At 46.2% G+C, this 21,044-nt stretch overlaps 1 protein-coding gene across 2 annotated transcripts; it reads right to left on the reverse strand.

Annotated features, from left to right (window-relative positions):
- Positions 1-1,848: 1,848 nt before the first annotated feature.
- LOC113898541 (UL16-binding protein 3-like) lies at positions 1,849-9,197 on the reverse strand. Of its 2 annotated transcripts, XM_027551814.1 has the most exons (6): positions 8,730-9,196; positions 5,950-5,988; positions 5,020-5,283; positions 4,369-4,644; positions 3,132-3,264; positions 1,849-1,977 (listed from the first exon to the last, which is right to left on the reverse strand). In XM_027551814.1, the coding sequence occupies exons 1-5, from the start codon at positions 8,815-8,817 to the stop codon at positions 3,149-3,151; spliced, it is 783 nt and encodes a 260-aa protein (XP_027407615.1). In that variant the 5' UTR covers positions 8,818-9,196; the 3' UTR covers positions 1,849-1,977; positions 3,132-3,148. The 2 variants fall into 2 exon arrangements, with proteins under 2 accessions (XP_027407615.1, XP_027407616.1); XM_027551815.1 differs by lacking the exon at positions 5,950-5,988 and having other exon boundaries at positions 8,730-9,197.
- Between the last annotated feature and the right edge of the window lie 11,847 nt (positions 9,198-21,044).

Raw genomic sequence — 21,044 nt, forward strand, 5'->3', positions numbered from 1 at the left:
CTGGAGAATTCCATGGACAGAGGAGCCTGGTGGGCTACAGTCCATGTGGTCGCAAACAGTCGGACACCACTGAGCAACTAACACACACACACACACACACCTGCTTTACAACGTTGTATTGGTTTCTGCTGTGCAACAATGTAAGTCAGCCATAAGTATATATATAGCCTCTCCCTCATGAACCTGCCTCCCACCCTGTTCTGATTCATTTTCTGTGTCACTTGACAAGGCTGAGGATGCCTCTAGAGCTGGTAAAACATGATTTCTGGGTTTGTCTGTGAGGGGGTTTCTGCCAGACATTAGCATGAGAATGTTCACAGAGAGAGCATGAGAGTGGTTTTGTATGAAGTTGTACTTTAAAAGTAAAGTAAAAAGCAAAGGCAAGTCGCTCAGTAGTGTTCGCCTCTTCTAGAGACCCCACAGACTGTAGCTTAACAGGCTCCCCTGTCCATGGGATTTTCCAGGCAAGAGCACTGGAGTGGCTTGCCATTTCCTTCTCCAGAGGATCTTCCTGACCCAGGGATTGAACCCAGGATTCCGGCATTGTAGGCAGATGCTTTACCATCTGAGCCACCAGGGAAGTCCAGGGAAGTTGTACTTTAGGGGTGTTCATAGGAAGGGGGCACTCAGGGCTTCCTATTCGTCCATCTGGTTCCTGCTTTTGTGCGATCAATGATCTTTGATGCTTATTGTAATTGTTTTGTGGGCCAGGACCTGTGCCCACATTGGATGGCAAACGTAATCCATAAATGCTGTGTGTTCTGACTGCTCCACTGACCTTCCCTTCCCTCATCTCTCTCTGTGTCCTCAGACCTCTTGAGTCCCTGAGACACACAATACTGAAATTAGGCCAAAAATAACTTTACAGTGGCCTCAAAGTGTCCTAGTGAAAGGAAGAATCACACGGCTCTCACTTTAAATCCGAGGCATGGTCAAAGCCAGGACAAGTCAGAAGACAGGCCATTTGCATCAGTTAATCAAGTTGTGAATGCAAAGGAAAAGTTCTTAAATGAAATCAAAAGTGCTCCTTTGGTGAACACATGCATGATAAAGAAGGAAAATTTACCACCAAGGGAAAATGGTAAAATTGGTTGAAAAAAAAAAATCCTAAGTAGGATGGTCATCAGATGTGGTAACAGACATGATATGGTACATCTACTGTGTCACTGTGATTGGACACCAGCTTTGGGAGGATTCCTAGGGTCTGAACTCCTGAGGTCTGAAGTGAACAGCATTCTCTGCCATCTCATTTTATGAACAACAAATTATATGTCAGTAAAATGATAGCTTTTAAAATAAATAAAATCAGTTCCAATCACCAAGAAGATAATTGGTAAATAATTTCTAAAGCTAGAAAACTACATTCCAAGGGAGAAATAGCTTCAGGACCTGTATAACTTTGAGCCAGCCTTGTGTGAAACTGTCAAACTGAAACTGTCCCAGGATCTTCCAGTGGTAGTTGATTAGCCACACCAGCAGGATCATTCAGTAATGGATTCATCGCTGAATGAGGCAGAGTGCCCACTGAGACAGAACTGGACCAATTCTATAAAGATAAATCACAGTTTTTTCATCATGTGCTGTGTGTGCTTAGTCTCTCAGTCATGTCCAACTCTTTGTGATACCATGGACTACAGCCTGCCAGGCTCCCCTGTCCATGGGATTCTCCAGGCAAGAATACTGGTGTGTGTTGCCATGCCCTCCTCCAGGGGATCTTCCCAACCCAGGGATCAAACCCAGGTCTCTTGAATTGTACGTGAATTCTTTACCGTCTCAGCCACCAGGGAAGCACTTTTTTCATCATACTCACTCTCAAAACATAATATGGAACAAAAAAAATTCATCATCTCTCATTAAAAGATTTGTATTAAAAAATATGCAAACTATGCAAACAGCAGGAGATCAAAGGCGGCCAAGCAAAGACTGAGTCCTGAGGCCAACAGAGCACCTGTTGGGGCTTCCTGGGAGCAGCATCACCTGCAGAAAAGAAAGAGGTGTTGGCCCAGGAGATTGAGGAAATTCTGTCACTATCCTTGGGCTGCCCCTCCCCAGCCCCCCTTCCAGACCCGCCCTCACTGAGGGGCTTCTATGTCCTCCACCCCCACCCCCACCCCAGGCCCAGCAGCTTCTTGTCACCTCCTCCTTCCTTCCTGTGTCACAGAGTCACCCCAGGCCTTGACATCCCCTGCTCAGGCTCAGGACTGCAGCCAGTGAGGAATCAATCTGCTCCCTTTACTCAGGTCTGGATCCTCCCTGAGGGGGTCCTAAAGGACCAGGGAGCAGGTCCCCGGAGGAGGGGCCTTGCTTCCTGACAGCCCTGGGGGGCTGCAGGCAAACCTCCTTCCTTTGCGCCCCTCAAGCCTCTGAGAAGCACACACAGCTCTCAGGACCAGGGTCCCTGCCCCCATCTCTTCCTGGTCCCCCCAGCTGGGCACCTCCACCCCAGCTTAGGCCCCCCCATCCCCAGACACCTCTGCTCAAGGCAGGGCTGCTCAGTGATGGAGGCTCTGGGTCCCCAGGAGGCTGGTGACGTGCAGGCCACACTGAGTCAGAACTGCTGCTGCTTCAGGAGCACAGGCCTGGCCTCAGCCCTTCCCACAGTCTCTGCTGTGGGGCTCCTGTCTTGCCTGCTTGACCCAGGCCACTTCCTGTGAGAACGGGCCTTTGGAGTTGGGTCTGCAAAGGCCTTCCCACCCTTTCCTCCTGGGATGAGAGCCCGGCCCCTCTCATCTTGGCCCCTGGGTGGGTCCCCTCCCCGCTGACACATCATGTGGAGCCCCCATGCTGCTCTCAGCCCCCGTGAGTCCTGCCCTCGCCCTGAGTGCCTGCTGTTCTCACACCACCTACCAGGGTCCTGCCAGCCAGCAGTCTGTGCTCACTCAGGGGACTTGGCTAAACCCTCTTAACTTCAACAGGTCCCCAGCCACCCCCACTTCCCACTGTCATTTAACAGTGAGGACCTTTCAGAACTGAGGCCAGAGCTTGTCCAAGTTCTGCTCTCAGGTGATATGGGGTCTTATTCACCTGCTCATTTCCACGATGAGGCGGTTCAGTGAGGGCAGGGGTTGGCTGGGATTCACCTTACCCATCCCACACCAGGCCCTGTGCCCCTGCCTTTTCTCCCTCAGTACCTGCTCCTGGAAAGGACTCAGCCTAGGAAAACAGTTATGATGAAACTGGTGAGGACCACGGGGAGGATCCAGGGTTTGGACTTGATGGCTGTGGCCGTGGACTGCACTGTAGGGGGGCCTGTGGTCGGTGATGCTGCAAGGAGAGTAAGAGTGAAGCCCTTGTCCAGACCCCAAACTCGGCAGATGCCTCCTCACCCCCCTGACTCAGAACCCCTACTGTGCAGACAGCTTGCACCCATCACATGGAGGCCCCTGTGTTAGATCCTCAGGCGAGATGGGGGGAAGGGAGGAGCCCAGTCCTCACGGGGCTCTGACAGCTAATGGGGGAGCAAGGTTTCCAACACAGCCACTCATTCCTGCTGTGACATCAGAGATATGAGGATGAAGTCCTCGGGAGCTGACAGCAGAGGTGGTATTGACAGTTTTCCTGAAGTGGAATTGGTGACATTTAAAAGAAGATTTTGGAAAGAGGGTACAGTGAGAAATAAATCCCAGATATCAAAAAGACGTCTACAGGATTTGGATCAGCAAAAATCTACATTCAGTAGTCCAAATGCCTGTGCTGTGAGGAGAGATGTCAGGAGGTGGAAGAGGAAGGAGGATGACAGAGCATCCCGGATCATTGTTCTCCCAGGATCAACTCACTTTTTAAATTTTTTTTTTACATTATTTTATTTTATTTTTATTCATGACCAAACCATTATTAATTGGGGTATAGCCATTAACAGTGCTATGACAGTTTCAGGTGAACAGTGAAGGGATTCAGCCATAGATACACATGTACCCCTTCTCCCCTAAACCCCTCTCCCATCCAGGCTGGCACATAACACTGAGTAGAGTTTCATGTGCTATACAGTGGGAGCTTGTTGGTTATCCATTTACAAATAGCGGTGTGTACATGACCTTCCCAAAGTCCCTATCTATCCCTTCCCCCGGGTAACCATAAGCTTGTTTTCTAAGTCTGTGAGTCTCTTTCTGTTTTGTAAGTTTTCTTGCACTATTTCTTTTTAGATTCCACATATAAGGCATGTCTTATGATATTTCTCCTTCTCTTTCTGACTTAAATCACTCAGTATGACACTCTCCAGGGCCATCCGTTTCAGGAACAGCTCACTTAAGATAGGTCACTTTGCCAAAACACACACACACAGACACACAGACACACACATGCACACACAGACATTGGGTCCATATCACCTTGAGTGGACTACCACTTCCTTATACTCGTCTCACTTACCTGAGGTCTTCAACATTTTCTCCCAGCACACCATAAAATCCTGAAGCCAGGCCCGACAGTCTCCCATGGAGACCTTCTTGAAGAAGTCGGTCACAGCTCTGTCATTCTCCCACTTCTCTTTAATCTGTCTCCCTCTAGAATGATCTATTGTCCAGTGCCCATTCTCTGAATCAAAGCGGAGGCACATTTCTCCATTGAAGCCGAACTGCCAGGATCCACTGATGTGTCCATCTTCTTCACAACGGCATGTCATCCTGCCCTGCAGGGTCAGAGGGTCTGACCCCATCGAGGAAAAGAAAGAGCTCAGGCTCTGGACTTGACAAATTCTTTGCCTCACTGTGGTCCACCTCCCCTGGGCCCAGGTAATTGGCCCTGTTCTCTCCTCCAAGGTCTGCTCCTTCCACTGGACTACTAGGGAAGGACCAATACCCAATTGAATTTTTTACCCATAAACAATGGATGCAGCCTCTTCAGTATTTGGACTTCCTAACTCACCCCTGGACTCGATGGACATGAGTTTGACTTGATGGACATGAATTTGAGCAACCTCTGGGAGTTGGTGAAGGACAGGGAAGCTGGCATGCTTCAGTCCATGGGGTTGCAAAGAGTGGGACACGACTGAGTGACTCAACTGAACCGAATTGAACTCACCTCTGGCCGTGTGTTTTTCCGGTATAATGTCAGGCAATTGCCCCTTGAGGAAGTTCCCAATGTCTCTCAGTGTTTCTGTCTGTGTTTCCCAAGTGTTCATAGTTTTCACCTCCTCTCCCAAAGGACTTGTGGATTGGATCTTGGTGCCACCACAGTGATAGGAGAGAAAAACATTCCGATCGACCTGGCCTTGAACTACACACCACGGCTCTCCAGGACTGGGGTGAGGATAGACGGTGAAGTTGTAGCAAAGAGAGTGAGCGTCTATGAAGGAAAATGCAGGTGAGGGCAGGTTTTGGAGAAGACCCATTACCTCTTCCCCCAACTTATGTGAGAGCAGAGTAAAGCTGCAGAGCTGGGTTGGTAGAGCAGGAAGGCCCCCCTGCCCCCTAACACCACCTACAGGCTGAGCAAGTGGAGAAACCACATAACATTATCTCTACTCTGCTCATAAGGCCAACACAGAACCCAAAGCTGCAGAAAGGAGAATTCACAGGATTTAGCAAGGCCAGGGAGATGCTGCTGATCTACCACTTTGATGGGTCTTGGAATCCTGGAGAAGGCCTGGCCCACATGGCATGAAAGAGAAAATCCAGAACTTCCGAGGCAGGTGGTAGAGAAGGGGATTAAAGGCTCAGAGAAGTGAATGTGCCAGGGCGGGCACGGTATGAAAGGGCAGGAAAGTGTGCAGTCCACCAGGCTCTATGGAGCCCGAGAGGAAAGAATGGATGAGAAGCATCTCCAACAGCTCAAGGGTGACTTTTGCTGAAGGTCAGGGACAGTGGTGGGATTGGTGTTCCTGTATGCTTCCAGCAGGAGTGAGGAAGGAGAAGGGGAAAGAGCTGATGCCAGGTGGAGTGCTCTACGTCAGCAACAAAGCAGATGCAGCGGCCAAAGTGACCAGAGAGCCCCACTGTAGCCAAGACTTACTGCAGAGAGTACGTCGCTGGCTCACAGCACAGGGTGATCCTAAAGGCAAAGAGAAGAGCAGTGAGCCCTGTTAAAAACTACATGATTGAAAGGAAAAATTATATAAAAAAATAGAGACAAACACAAGGCTGGATGTTCAGGAGGCTGAGTGCAGACATCCCAACAAAATGTCTGGGTCCTTTGTGCAGTATCCAGCACTGAGTCAGGTCTTATATTCAGAATCCATCAGTAGAGACAGAGATGCCAGGCATCAGCAAGGAGGGCCCTCCTCTCACCACAGCAAGTGCAGAAGTCCTTCTGGCCTTTGGAAGCCACACGGTCATTGACTGGGGTAAGTGTACACTTGGTAGAGAAGCCACCCCCACATTCAAAAGGACCTAGAGTGGGACTGTTATCATGTCCAGCAGTCTGAAACATCATCATGGCCCGCCTGTTATTACTGTGGTGCCTGAGATCTGTGGTAAGGAGTACACATCTGTCCCACGTGCTGCCCACAGGAGTGTCACCCATTCACTGGTCCTCATAGTGTTCATTTCACATTCACTGCATTTGCAATATGAATGAAAAATCTTCACAGTTAGTAAATTACCATGGGGTGAGGGCTACCATAGAAGCGATTTCCAAGTTCACACTTCTGACACTGACCTTCATCCCCCAATAGTACATGTAAACAATATCATATTCTGGAGAAAATGACAGAGAGGAGTACCAATCTACAACCCTCCAGGGCTGAAGAGTGTCGTCCCTATCCTATCTCCATTTAATTCCCAGTGTGGCCATAGATTTCTATAATTGTACATATGATATATTTCAGGCTCTGCAGACCATAGTTTTCTGTTACAACTGCTGTCCTAGCACAAAAACAGTCACAGACGATTGGTGAATGATAATTTGCTTCTTGGGCAGATGACCCAGCAGAACCTGTGACATCAGAGGTGCTATGTGCCGAATATGGCATTTTACTTGGAGGTTCACAACACAGACCCTTTATGTCCTGAAGCAAGGCCATGTGATTTGCAGTGGGGAATACTACAGCATTTCAATGTGGCTCCTGGTATGGTCCTGGGGGCTGGTGGAGGTGAAGCCTCTGGTCATGAAATGTCAACGTTGTCTATCATGATCTGGGCTCATCAACCCCTAGTCATTAGTTCAGATAGACCAGCCACCATAGGATTAAAGCGATATGGTGGTTTGGCATAAGAAGGGCCAGAGGCAACAAATAGGAAGAGAGCAGCAGGTGGCTTAGGCCTGACATCAGAATTGTAGGACCACTATTCCCTGGGGCCTGCCCTGTGGTTCAGCGGTATGGAATCCGCTTGCAATGTAGGAGCTGGAGTAGATGTGGGATCTATCCCTGAGTGAGAGAAGATCCCATGGAAGAGAGCATGGCAAGCCACTCCAGTGTTCTTGCCTGGAGAAACGCTTGGACAGAGGACCCTCGTGGGCTATAGTCCATAGGATCACAAAGAGTTGGACATGACTGAAGCGACTTAGCATGCACACACTATTCCCTGCTCATGCCTGAGGCTTCGTGCAATATCCCCTATATCTCCATGGACCAAGGAAGCCATTCTAGAGCAGAGGGGTCAGGGGACAGTAGCCCATATCTGCTGGACCCACACTCCTTTCACATTCACACCACCCAGAACCTACAAGGTAGGACAGAGCAAGTTTTTGGTTCACTAACAGGCAGCTAAGGCATCCCTTGCACTAGTCCCTATGGGAGGAGTCATCTGTTACTGTTTTGTGACCCAGGGCAGTCACATTGTTCTTTTGCTTTTTTCAGGTCGTCTTTTCCTGCTCTTGTAGCACAAATGTGGAGATGCATAACACACACAGACACCACATGGCCTGTGGAGACCAACAGATTTACTCTCTGTCTTTTGAAGAAAAGGTTCTCCAACTCCTGTCTTAAATATAGCTATAAGAGGCCACTGTCTCCATAGTCTCAGGGAATATGAATGTGGGACCAAAGGGTAGAAGTGGGGGTGCCCGTCCTCACCCTCGTGCCCTGTGTCACACACTTTGGGAAACTCTTCTCCCATCTCTCCTGCTTTACGTCCTGGGGGCCAGGCTGGGAGGCTTCTGCTGGGGTGAATTCTCAGGCAAGAGGATAGGGTGCCAGTTGACAGAGGACAGGTTTAGGATCCCTTCACAGATGGGAAGTTGTTGGAGGCCCTGAGGTTCTTTGGACGGGGAGGGATATGGAAAAAATAGTGTTGTAACCAAGCAGGACTCTAAGGAGGCTTCCTAGGACAGACTCCACCCATCTCCCCGCCCCTCCCTCCTGCGCTGGCCCCCCACTTCCCGCCCAAGTGGCGGACTCCACCTAGACCCTTGCCCATCTCCCGCCACCTCTCCTGCGGCCAACGCAACTGGTCAGACTCCACCCAGCCTTCCCCTGAACCGCGTGGGTTCGGTCCCTCGGAAGCGGCCGCCACCTTTCCTGCACCCACTTCAGTGACTCCTAATTCCGGGAGCCCGGGGGGCTGCAGCAGCATTTCGTGACGCCGACCTGGCTCTTTCGTCTCCTTGCCTTCCCTCCCTTCCTGCTGGGATTGATTTCTTTTTCACCCAGATCTTGTCTTTTCCCTGCAGGGGGACGGCAACCTGCCGCGAGTGGGGGCGGGAAGCAGGAGCCCAGCGGGAAAGGAGCGCGCGGAGCTTTAAAGCAGGGAGGCGGCCTCGCCGCGGCGTTCTCCGAACCGCCTCGGACACCCGATCCCTCTCGGGTCTTATGGCCCCGTGTCCTCTCCCCAAAGGTTAATCCCCGAACTCACCGCCTCGCGCCGTGCAGAACCGGAGAGCCACGAGTAGCACCTGAGCCGCGAAACCAAGACGCGCTCCGGGGCCAGCCTTCCTGTCCATCACCACCTGGAACTGGTTGGATCCGACCTTGCCGGGAGCTATTTATACGAGGGCTAGCCCGGCATCAGTCCATTCTCCGCCCCCTCACTGACTCCGGGCAGTAGCCGCGCCCTCCTGACTCACTCCTTTCTCCTCCAGTCCCTCAGCGGGGGACTTTTCTCCTCCAAGACATTCTCGCCTCTCAACCTTCCTCCTCATTCCCGCCTGCAGTCTTCCTGCGGTGGTGGTTTACTCGCTCAGTCGTGTCTGACTCTTGCGACCCCGAGGACTGCAGCCCGCCGGGCTCCTCTGACCATGGGGATTCTCCAGGCGAGAGTACTTCAGTGGGTCGCCATGTCCTCCTCCTTGGGATTTTCCTGACTCTGGGATCGAAGCCGGATCTCGTACGTTGCAGGATGAGTCTTTACTGACTGAGCTTCGAGGGAAGCCCTGCTTTTCTTAAAAGACTCAAGATTGCACCCTGCACCCCCCCCCCTCCAAAAAAAAAAAAACCACCACCCCCACCGGAAAACTCTGTGGATCTCTTGAAAGGGCCTGGAGAGAGCCCTTAAGTGCAGTGTCATCAGCAATATATTTTCTAGTAGTTTCTGTCCGAGAGTAGTCCTAGACCTTTTGTGGGCCAAAGTAACTGTTCATTAGGAAGTTTGAGGACTGAGGCCGGAATCCGATTTTCCAGGTTCCGCGTGGAGACCGGGATCCAGCGCTGCCACCGGGCGCCCCCTGGCGGTCTCTTCCGGCTGTTTGTTCTACTCTGGTGAGTTCGTGCATGCGAAGTCGCTTCAGCCATGTCTGACTCCTAGTGCCCCATGGACTTTAGCCTACCAGGCTCCTCTGTTCGTGGGGATTCTCTAGGCAAGAATACAGGAGTGGACTGCAATGCTCTCCTCCAAGGGATCTACACTGTAGCCTGTGTGATCCATTTTCTTCCCCCTCATAATTTACTTTTATGCAGTGTCCAAGCAGCATTGAGCATCTCACGTTCACGTCTCAGGGCTATCCGCTGATGAAGAGTGAGATCATCCATCACTCGTTGGGACTGACAAGGCCTCCTAATTCTTGGGAAGTGGGTCTACCAATAACATTGAGAGGTCAACATCTGTGATAGAGGGCTCCATCTCGCTGTTATCATGGGGCTCTTGGCCTCTGCTAGCTTCAGGGGTGAGTGAGCCCTGACCTCGGAGGGTCGTGCTGACACTTCAGCACGGGCAGTGCTCCATTTCATGTCTTGTCACTGAGTGACTCTGGGTTCCCTATTTATAGATGTGGAAATAGATTCGAGCAGAGTTTTAGGGAAGTAGCAAGAGCAGTCAGGTGGAGTTTCATGTTCTTAGAAGTATGCTCATTGTCAACACTCATTAAAATTACCTCCCAGTTGATTCCACTCTCATCTGGGGTCTAGACTATGTCCAGGTGCCAGGAGCATGCACGGGTGGGGGTTGCCAGGCCTGTCCAGAGAGGCCCATCTTCCCCTACCTGGCTGTCCTGACCAGGACTCTAATGCTGTCCTTCTGCCTTTCTCCTGCTCTCCTAGTCATTTGCCTCTTCACCAGCCTTCTCCACTGGGCTACGTGGTCCCCATGTTGCCTCTTGCCAGAGATTACACCCAGGGCCCTGTCCCCAGGCCTATGCATGAGTCTTCCCCTGACACATCGATCACCTGAACCCACCAAGTTGCTGCCCCACCCAAGCCTGAGTCCTGTCCTCCTCCCAGCCCCCATGTGTCTCTTGTTCCCAAATTGTTACACACCAGGCTCTTGGCCTCCTTCATCAATAGAAATCAATCAGAGGCCAGACAATAGAAATAAATTTCTTAAAAGAAATTGAGGCATGGCTTTACTGGGGGTCCTGGTTCAGCAGAGGGGACAGAGAACAAATGACAGTTTCCTTGCTTGCTCACTCCCCGAGGTGGTGGGGTGAGCTGGTTCCTTCTATGGGGTGAGGGGAGAGGTGTTCCCAGGGGTCAGTCAGAGGGGTGGCTTCGGGGACTGGCTGAACCCTCAAGTGTTGTGTGCTGGGGGCATGTGAGGCATCCTGCTTTTGCTCTGGGCTCTTGAAAAGTGGCAGTTAGGCTTTTCATCTCTTTGTATCTTTCTCCCAGAATAGCTTCAACTACTCCAACTAAAAAACAGTCTATTTTTAAAAACCTTTTTATTTTGTATTGGGTATAGCTGATTTACAAACCGTGTTGGGATAGTTTCAGGTGAACAGCTAAGGGACTCACCTGTACACATACATGTATCCATTCTCCCTATACTCCCATCCTGACAGGGCAGTCACCTAACATTGAGCAGAGTTGTGGGTTCGTTCTTTGTGCTGGGAAGATTCCCTGGAGAAGGAAAGAGCAAACTACTCCAGTGTTCTTGGTTGGAAAATCCCATGGACAGAGGAGCTGGCAGGCTACAGTCCATGAGGACAGAAAGAGTTAGACACACACAGAAAGAGAGCACACACACAGACACACCATGTGACACACTTCGGTCCTGGACAGTTATCCATTTTAAATAGAGCAGGGTGTATATGACTTTCCCATACTCCCTAATGATCTCTTTTCCCCATCCTACCCCTAGCAACTATAAGTTTGTTCTCTAACTAAGTTTGTGAGTCTCTATCTGAGAATGCAAAACGTCCTTAATTGCTGATATGAAGAAAGTTTTATGGGTTTGGATGGAAGATCCAACCAACCACAACATTTTCTGAAGCAAAAGCCAAATCGAGATCAAAGCCCTAACTCTCTTCATTTCTATGAAGGCTGAGAGAGGTGAAAAAGCTGCAGAGGAAAATTTGAAGATAGCAGGGGGTGCTTCATGAAGTTTAAGGAAAGAAGGCATCTACATAACATAAAGTGCAGAGTGGAGTAACTAGACCTGATATAGAAGCTGCTGCAAGTTTTCCAAAAGATTTAGCTAAGAGAATCTACGAAGGTGGCTCCACTGAATCAGAGATTTCCAGTGTAGACAAAATATCCATCTATTGGAAGAAGATGCCTGCCAGGACTTTGATACCTAGAGAGGAGTGGTCAATGCCTGGCTTTAAAGATTCCAAGAACAGGCTGATTCTCTTGATAAGGACTAATGCAGCAGATTATTGGAAGTTGATGGCCATTTACCACTTGAAAAATTCTAAAGCCCTTTAAAGTTAGGCCAAATCTGTTCTGCCTGTGCTTTGTAAATGAAACAGTGAAGCCTGGATGACAGCACACCTGTTTACGACATTGGCGCCAAATGTTTTAAGTCCAATATTGAGACAAATATTGCTCAGAAAGAAAGATCACTTTCAAAATATTACTGCTGACTGACAAAGCATCCAAGAATGTGATGGAGAACTACAATGAGATTCATGTTATTTTCATGGCTGCCAACACAACATCCACATGGATCATGCAGTAATTATGATGTTCAACTCATAGTATTTAGGAAGTACATTATAGGCTATAGCTGCATAGATAGTTATTCCTCTGTTGGATCTGGGCAAAGTCAACTGAAAAATTTCTGCACTGAATTCATTTTTTGAAAAAACTTATAATCTTTTAAAAAAAACATTTACTAATTTATTTTTTTGGTCGCATTGGTTTTAATTGAGGCATGCGGGATCTTTGCTGGGTCATGCAGGAACCTTCATTGCAGCACACAGACTCTCTAGTGGTGTCGCCTGGGCTCAGTAGTTGTGACACGTGGGCTTAGTTGTTTGGCGACATGTGAGATCTTGGGTCTCTGAACAGGTAGTTTTCTGAACAAGTATCAAGCCATCATTCCTTGCATTGGCAGGTAGATTCTTCACCACTGGACCACCACGGAAGTCCCTTTACATTGGATTCATGATTATAGATTCCACTGAAAACAGTGAATCACGGGAATAGGTTGAAATGTCAACATTAATGTGAACATAGAGAAGTAGATTTCTACCATCACAGATGACTTTGAGGGGTTCAAGAATTCACTGGAGAAAGTATGTGCAGATGTAGTGGAAATAACAAGGAAGCTAGAGTTAGAAGTGGAGCCTGAAGATGTGGCTGAATTGCTGCAATTGCATTATAAAGCTGAAGTGAATGAGGGTTCATTCTTATGCATGAGCAAACAAAGTGGTTTCTTGAGACAGAAACTGCTCTTGGTGAAGAAGCTATGAAGTTTATGGAAATGACAACAGAGGATTTAGAATAGAACATAAACTTAGTTGAAGAAAGCAGCAACAGACTGCAGAGGATTAACTCCAATTTTCAAAGAACTTCTACTGTGGGTAAAAACACTGTTAAAGGGCACTGCATGCTCCAGAGAAATCTGTGAAAGGAAGAGTCAAAGGATGTGGCAAACTTCATTGTTGTCTTCTTTTCAGAAATTGCCCTACCCACCCCAACCTTCAGCAACCACCATCCTGATCAGTCAGCAGACAGACACTGAGACAAGACCCTCCACCAGCAAAAAGATTTTGACTTGTGAAGACAGAGATGATGCTCAAACTACTTTATTTTAGAAACAAAGTGTTGTTAATGAAATTCTGTATATTGTTTATTTAGTTGTAAAGCTATTGCACATTTAACAGATGTCAGACAGTGTCAATTAACTATATACAAAGTGAGAAATGAAAAATTTGTGTGATTCAGTTTATTATGATATTCAATTTATTGCCCTGGTCTGGAACACAGCCTGGACTATCTCTGAGGTTTTGCTGTATCTACATGGCTTTTGGTCTACATTTTGCACCTGGAACTAACATTGGGTTGGTTGTGTAGTAAGAAGGACAAACGATCTACTCGAGATGCACTGAAATACACATCTCAGGACAGGATTCAGTTTTACTCCTACAAACAATGTACAAAAACTCCTGTTATTGCATTTCCTGTACCACTTGATCCAGATTTATTTTAAAGGCTGTCAGTTATATGAATATATGAGGATATCCCAGCAATTTTTTGTCAAGTTGATTATTCAGGATATGTTCAATCTTTTCACAGGTTTACAGTTCTATGAAGACCTACATGACCTTCTAGAACTAACACCAAAAGAGATGTCCTTTTCATCATAGGGGATTGGAATGAAAAAGTAGGAAGTCAAGAGATTCCTGAAGTAACAGGCAAGTTTGGCCTTGGAGTACAAAATGAAGGCAGGAAAAGGCTACTTTGAGTTTTGTCAAGAGTACACACTAGTCATAGAAAAACACTCTTCCAACAAAACAAGAGAAGACTCTACACATGGACATTACCAGATGGTCAATACTGAAATCAGATTATATTCCTTGTAGCCAAAGGTGGAGAACCTCTATACAGTCAGCAAAAGCAAGACCTGGAGCTGACTGTGGCTTAGATCATGAGCTCTTTATTGAAAAATTCAGACTTAAATTGAAGAAAGTAGGAAAAACCACTAGGCCATTCAACTATGACTTAAATAAAATCTCTTATATTATTCAGTGAAAGTGACAAATAGATTTAAGGGATTATATGTGGTACACAGAGTTCCTGAAGAACTATGGATGGAGGTTCATGACATTTTACAGCAGGTGCTGGCCAAAACCATCCCCAAGAAAAAGAAATGCAAGAAGATAATATGATTTCTGAGGAGGCCTTACAAATAGCTAAGAAAAGAAGAGACATGAAAGGCAAAGAAGAGAAGGAAAGATCTATCCATCTGAATGCAGAATTCCCAACAGTAGCAAGGAGAGGTAAGAAAGGCTTCCTAGATGATCAATGAAAATAGAGGGGAAAAAAAAAAAAAAACCCAGAAAGGGAAAGCCTAGAGATCTCTTCAAGAAAATTTGAGATACCAAGGGAACATTTCATGCAATAATGGGCACGATAAAGGACAAATTGAAAGGACCTAACAGAAGCAGAAGAGATGAAAAGGGGGTAACAAAAACGGACAGAAGAAGTGTACAGAAAAGGTCTTAATGACCTGGATATCTACGATGGTGTGGTCACTCATTTAGAGCCAGGTATCTTGGAGTGTGAAGTCATGTGGGCCTTAGGAAGAATTACTAAGAACATAGCTAGTGGAGGTGATGGAATTCCAGCTGAGCAATTTAAAATCCTAAACGGAGATATTCTCTAAGATGGCAGAGGAATAGGACGGGGAGACCACTTTCTCCCCCACAAATTCATTGAAAGAACATTTGAATGCTGAGCAAATTCCACAACATAACTTCTAAATGCTGGGAGAGGACACCAGGCACCCAGAAAGGCAGCCCATTGTCTTTGAAAGGAGGTAGGGAAAAAACTATAAAAGATAAAGGAGAGACAAAAGAGGGAGGGACGGAGATCCATCCTGGGAAGGGAGTCTTAAAAAATAGAGAATATTCCAAACACCAGGAAACACTCTCACTGGTGAATCTTTGGCGAGCCTTGGAACCTCAGAGAGCAACATAACCAGGAGGAAAAGTAAATAAATAATTAAAACCCACAGATTATGTACCTAAGGCAACTCCCAGCGGAGAAGCCATGCAGTCCCTTGCGTCTGACACTAGCAAGCGGGGGCTTGGCAGGGAGGCACGGGTTGCATTGCTTAGAGTAAGGACTGGGCCTGAATGCCCCGAGGGCAATCTGAGGAAACTAACTTGAGATAGCAAGCCAGACTGTGGAATAGCTATCCTGTGAAAAGCCCTAACCTAAAACACTGCCAGGGCCGCTCACAGAACAAAGGACTGAGCAGAGCTAGCCGGCTGTGGACTGGCCCGTCCCCCGCCGGAGACAGACAGGCAAGGGCAGCCAGAGCCGGAAGAGGGCAATCGGGGCCCCAGAGATGCATCATCTACCAAACTGCAAGCAGGCTTCATTGCTAACCAAGATTCCTTGGGATTCTGGACGGTCTACATCTGCCGGGAGGGTAACAGCCAGAGATCAGCTCCACAGAGGAGACACAGGCACACCTGAGAAGGCGCGCCTATTGTACACCCAGAAAACTGAGCCACTGAAACGGGGGAGGGGATAAGTAGCAGCCCGCCAAGCACCTGGTCAACTAAGCTGCTTGGACTGGGGAAGGGCACAAAATGCAGGCCCAATCAAGTCTGCGCCTTTGTGGAGTACCCGAGAACCTGAACCTGAGTGGCTTTGACCTGGGAAGTGCACTCAACCCCGGACCGGCCTCAGACAGTTCCTGGCAGAGCAACCTCGAGCCTGAGCAGTGTAGACGGGGAAAGCTCACACGCCATGAGCAGGGGCAAACCCAGTGTGGCCGAAACACTGGGAGCACTCCCCACAGATGCCAGTGATATTTGTTTGCCATGTTCCTCCCTCCCCTCAGCACGACTGAACAAGTGAGCCTAAAAAAAAGTGATCACCACCACCCCCTTGTGTCAGGGTGGAAATTAGACACTGTTCAGACACTGTAGAGACCAGCAAACAGAAGCTAAAATAAACAGAGGGAACCTCATTGGAAGTGACAGTTGCAATAGATTAAAACCCTGCAGTTAGCACCGACTACATAGGAATGGATCTATAGATCTTGAGAAGTGTAAGCCAGATCAAGGAAGTATCTGAAAATGAACTGACCCCACACAGTCCACAACAACACCAGAGAAAGTCCTAGATAAATTTTTACTTTTATCATTTAACAAAAAAAATTTTAACTCCTCTGCTGCTGCTGCTGCTAAGTCACTTCAGTCATGTCCAACTCTGTGTGACCCCATTGACGGCAGCCCACTATGCTCCCCCGTCCCTGGGATTCTCCAGGCAAGAACACTGGAGTGGGTTGCCATTTCCTTCTCTGGTGCATGAAAGTGAAAAGTGAAAGGAAAGTTGCTCAGTCGTGTCTGACTCTATTACTCCTTTAATTTTCAGTTTTATAACCTACTATTACTTGGGGAAAAAAAAGACCCTATTTTTAAAGCAAACTTCATATATATATATTTTATAATTTTTGTGACTTTGCTCTTTTCTTTAATATTGTATTTTTGAGAATCTAACCTCTACTCTAGATTTTTAGTCTTTGCTTTTTGGTATTTGTTATCAATTTTGTACCTTTAAGAACCCAATCTTCAGTAATCGTTTTTACTTGGGAGTGAGATTACTGGCTGGATTACTCTCCCCCCTTTGGATTCTCCTTTTTCTCCACCAGGTCACCTGTATCTCCTCCCTCCCCCTTCTCTTCTCTATCCAACCCTGTGAATCTCTTTGTGTGTTCTGGGTTGTTCAGAACACTTAGGGAACTGATTACTGGCTGGATCTTTCTTCTTTTGATTCCCCCTTTTATCCTCCTGGCCACCTCTGTCTCCTTCCTCCCTCCTCTCTTCTCTGTGTAACTCTGTGAACATCTCTGAGGGATCCAGACTGTGGAGAGCGCATTAGTTCAGTTCAATTCAGTCACTCAGTTGTGTCTGACTCTTTGCGGCCCCATGAATTGCAGCACGCCAGGCCTCCCTGTCCATCACCAACTCCTGGAGTTCACTCAAACTCATGTCCATCTAGTTGGTGATGTCATCCAGCCATCTCATCCTCTGTCATCCCCTTCTCCTCCTGCCCCCAATCCTTCCCAGCATCAGAGTCTTTTCCAATGAGTCAACTCTTCACATGAGGTGGCCAGAATACTGGAGTTTCAGCTTTACATCATTCCTTCCAAAGAAATCCCAGGGCTGATCTCCTTTAGAATGGACTGGTTGGATCTCCTTGCAGTCCAAGGGACTCTCAAGAGTCTTCTCCAACACCACAGTTCAAAAGCATCAGTTCTTCAGCGCTCAGCCTTCTTCAGAGTCTAACTCTCACATCCACACATGACCACAGGAAAAACCATAGCCTTGACTAGACGGACCTTTGTTGGCAAAATAATGTCTCTGCTTTTGAATATGCTATCTAGGTTGGTCATAACTTTCCTTCCAAGGAGTAAGCGCCTTTTAATTTCATGGCTGCAGTCACCATCTGCAGAAATTTTGGAACCCAAAAAAATAAAGTCTGACACTGTTTCCACTATATCTCCATCTATTTCGCATGAAGTGATGGGACCAGATGCCGTGATCTTCGTTTTCTGAATGTTGTGCTTTAAGCCAACTTTTTCAGTCTCCTCTTTTCCTTTCATCAAGAGGCTTTTTAGTTCCTCTTCATTTTCTGCCATAAGGGTGGTGTCATCTGCATATCTGAGGTTATTGATATTTGTCTCGGCAATCTTGATTCCAGCTTGTGCTTCTTCCAGCCCAGCATTTCTCATGATGTACTTTGCATATTAGTTCAATAAGCAGGGTGACAATATACCAGTCTGTTGTTCCATGTCCAGTTCTAACTGTTGCACATAGGGAAGTGATTAGTGGCTAGCTTGCTCTCTCCCCTTTTGATTCCCCATCTTCTCCTCCTGGTCACCTCTATCTCCCTCTTCTCTGTGTAACTCTGGGCCCTTCTCCGTGTGTCCCTCACTGTGGAGAAACTTTTCACCATTAACCTAGATATTTTATCATCAGTGCTATATAGATGGAGAAGTCTTGAGGCTACTGTAAGAGTATGACTGAAAACCAGAGGCAGGAGGCTTAAGTCCAAATCCTGAGAACATCAGAGAACTCCTGATTCCAGGGAACATTAATCAATAGGAGCTCATCACATGCCTCCATATCTACACTGAAACCAAGCACCACCCAAGGGCCAACGAATTCCAGAGAAAGACATACCACATAAATTCTCCAGCAACACAGAAACATAGCCCTGAGCTTCGATATACAGGCTGCCCAAAGTCACACCAAACCCACTGACATCTCAAAAATCATTACTGGACACTTCAGCACACTCCAGAGAAAAGATATCCAGCTCCACCCACCAGGACACCGACACAAGCTTCCCTAACCAGGAAACCTTGACAAACCCCACGTCCAACCCCATCCACAGCGAGAAACGTCCACAATAAAGAGGAACCACAAACTGCCAGAATATGGAAAGGCCACCCCAAACACAGCAATATAAACAAGATGAAATGGCAGAGAAATACCCAGCAGGTAAAGGAACAGGAGAAATGCCCACCAAACCAAAGAGGAAGAGATAGGGAATATACCTGATAAAGAATTTCAAATAATGACAGTGAAAATGATCCAAAATCTTGAAAACAAAATGGAGTTACAGATAAATAGCCTGGAAACAAGGATTGAGAAGATGCAAGAAATGTTTAACAAGGACCTAGAAGTAATAAAAAAGAGTCAATATATAATGAATAATGCAATAAATGAGCTCAAAAACACTCTGGAGGGAACCAACAGTAGAATAATGGAGGTAGAAGATAGGATTAGTGAAGTAGAAGATAGAATTGTAAAAATAAATGAAACAGAGTGGAAAAAAAAAGAATTAAAAGAAATGAGGACAACCTCAGAGGCCTCTGGGACAATGTTAAACACCCCAACATTCGAATCATAGGAGTCCCAGAAGAAGAAGACAAAAAGAAAGGCCATGAGAAAATACTTGAGGAGGTAATAGTTGAAAACTTCCACAAAATGGGGAAGGAAATAGTCACCCAAGTGCAAGAAACCCAGAGAGTCCCAAACAGGATAAACCCAAGGCGAAACACCGCAAGACACATATTAATCAAATTAACAAAGATTAAACACAAAGAACAAATATTAAAAGCAGCAAGGGAAAAACAACAAATAACACACAAGGGAATTCCCATAAGGATAACAGCTGATCTTTCAACAGAAACTCTTCAGGCCAGGAGGGAATGGCAAGACATACTTAAAGCGATGAAAGAAATTAAACCTACAGCCCAGATTACTGTACCCAGCAAGGATCTCATTCAAATATGAAGGAGAAATCAAAAGCAAAAGCTGAGAGAATTCAGCACCACCAAACCAGCTCTCCAACAAATGCTAAAGGATCTTCTCTAGACAGGAAACACAGAAAGGGTGTATAAACTTGAACCCAAAACAATAAAGTAAATGGCAATGGGATCATAGTTATCAATAATTACCTTAAATGTAAATGGGTTAAATGCCCCAACCAAAAGACAAAGACTGGCTGAATGGATACAAAAACAAGACCTCTATATATGTTGTCTACAAGAAACCCACCTCAAAACAAGGGACATATACAGACTGAAAGTGAAGGGCTGGAAAAAGATTTTCCATGCAAATAGAGACAAAAAGAAAGCAGGAGGAGCAATACTTATATCAGATAAAATAGACTTTAAAACAAAGGCTGTCAAAAGAGACAAACAAGGACACTACATAATGATCAAAGGATCAATCCAAGAAGATATAACAATTATAAATATGTATGCACCCAACATAGGACCATACAATATGTAAGACAAATGCTAACAAGTATGAAAGGGGAAATTAATAATAACACAATAATAGTGGGAGACTTTAATACCCAACTCACACCTATGGATAGATCAACTAAACAGAAAATTAACAAGGAAACACAAACTTTAAATGATACAATGGACCAGTTAGACCTAATTGATTGTCCTAATGAAATGTCCTATAGGACATTTCACCCCAAAACAATGAATTTCACCTTTTTCTCAAGTGCACATGGAACCTTCTCCAGGATAGATCACATCCTGGGTCATAAATCTAGCCTTGGTCAATTCAAAAAAATTGAAATCATTCCAAGCATCTTTTCTGACTACAATGCAGTAAGATTAGATGTCAATTACAGGAGAAAAACTGTTAAAAATTCCAACATATGGAGGCTGAACAACACGTTGCTGAGTAAGCAACACATCACAGAAGAAATCAAAATATGCATAGAAATGAATGAAAATGAAAACACAACATCCCAAAACCTGTGGCATATTGTAAAAGTAGTGCTAAGGGGAAGGTTCATAGCAATACAGGCTTACCTCAAGAAACAAGAAATAAGTCAAATAAATAACTTAACTCTACACCTAAAGCAACTAGAAAAGGAAGAAATGAAGAACCCCAGGGTTAGTAGAAGGAAAGAAATCTTAAAAATTAGGGCAGAAATAAATGCAAAAGAAACAAAAGAGACCATAGCAAAAATCAACAAAGCCAAGAGCTGGTTCTTTGAGAAGTTAAATAAAATTGACAAACCATTAGCCAGACTCATCAAGAAACAAAGGGAGAAAAATCAAATCAACAAAATAAGAAATGAAAATGGAGAGATCATAACAGACAACACAGAAATACAAAGGATCATAAGAGACTACTAAAAGCAACTATATGCCAATAAAATGGACAACTTGGAAGAAATGGACAAATTCTTTAAAAAGTACAACTTTCCAAAACTGAATCAGGAAGAAATGGAAAATCTTAGACCCATCACAAGCATGGAAATTGAAACTGTAATCAGAAATCTTTCAGCACACAAAAGC

This window comes from Bos indicus x Bos taurus, chromosome 9, assembly GCF_003369695.1.
Source record: "Bos indicus x Bos taurus breed Angus x Brahman F1 hybrid chromosome 9, Bos_hybrid_MaternalHap_v2.0, whole genome shotgun sequence".
Classification (NCBI taxonomy): Eukaryota; Metazoa; Chordata; class Mammalia; order Artiodactyla; family Bovidae; genus Bos; species Bos indicus x Bos taurus.

Coding starts and splice junctions, on each gene's coding strand:
- LOC113898541 (XM_027551814.1), bottom strand. CDS start 8,817: ATGGACAGGAAGGCTGGCCCCGGAGCGCGTCTTGGTTTCGCGGCTCAG. Junction 5,284..5,949: donor CCAGCGACGTACTCTCTGCA/GTAAGTCTTGGC, acceptor TTTCCTTCATAG/ACGCTCACTCTCTTTGCTAC. Junction 3,265..4,368: donor GAAAATGTTGAAGACCTCAG/GTAAGTGAGACG, acceptor CTCTCCTTGCAG/CATCACCGACCACAGGCCCC.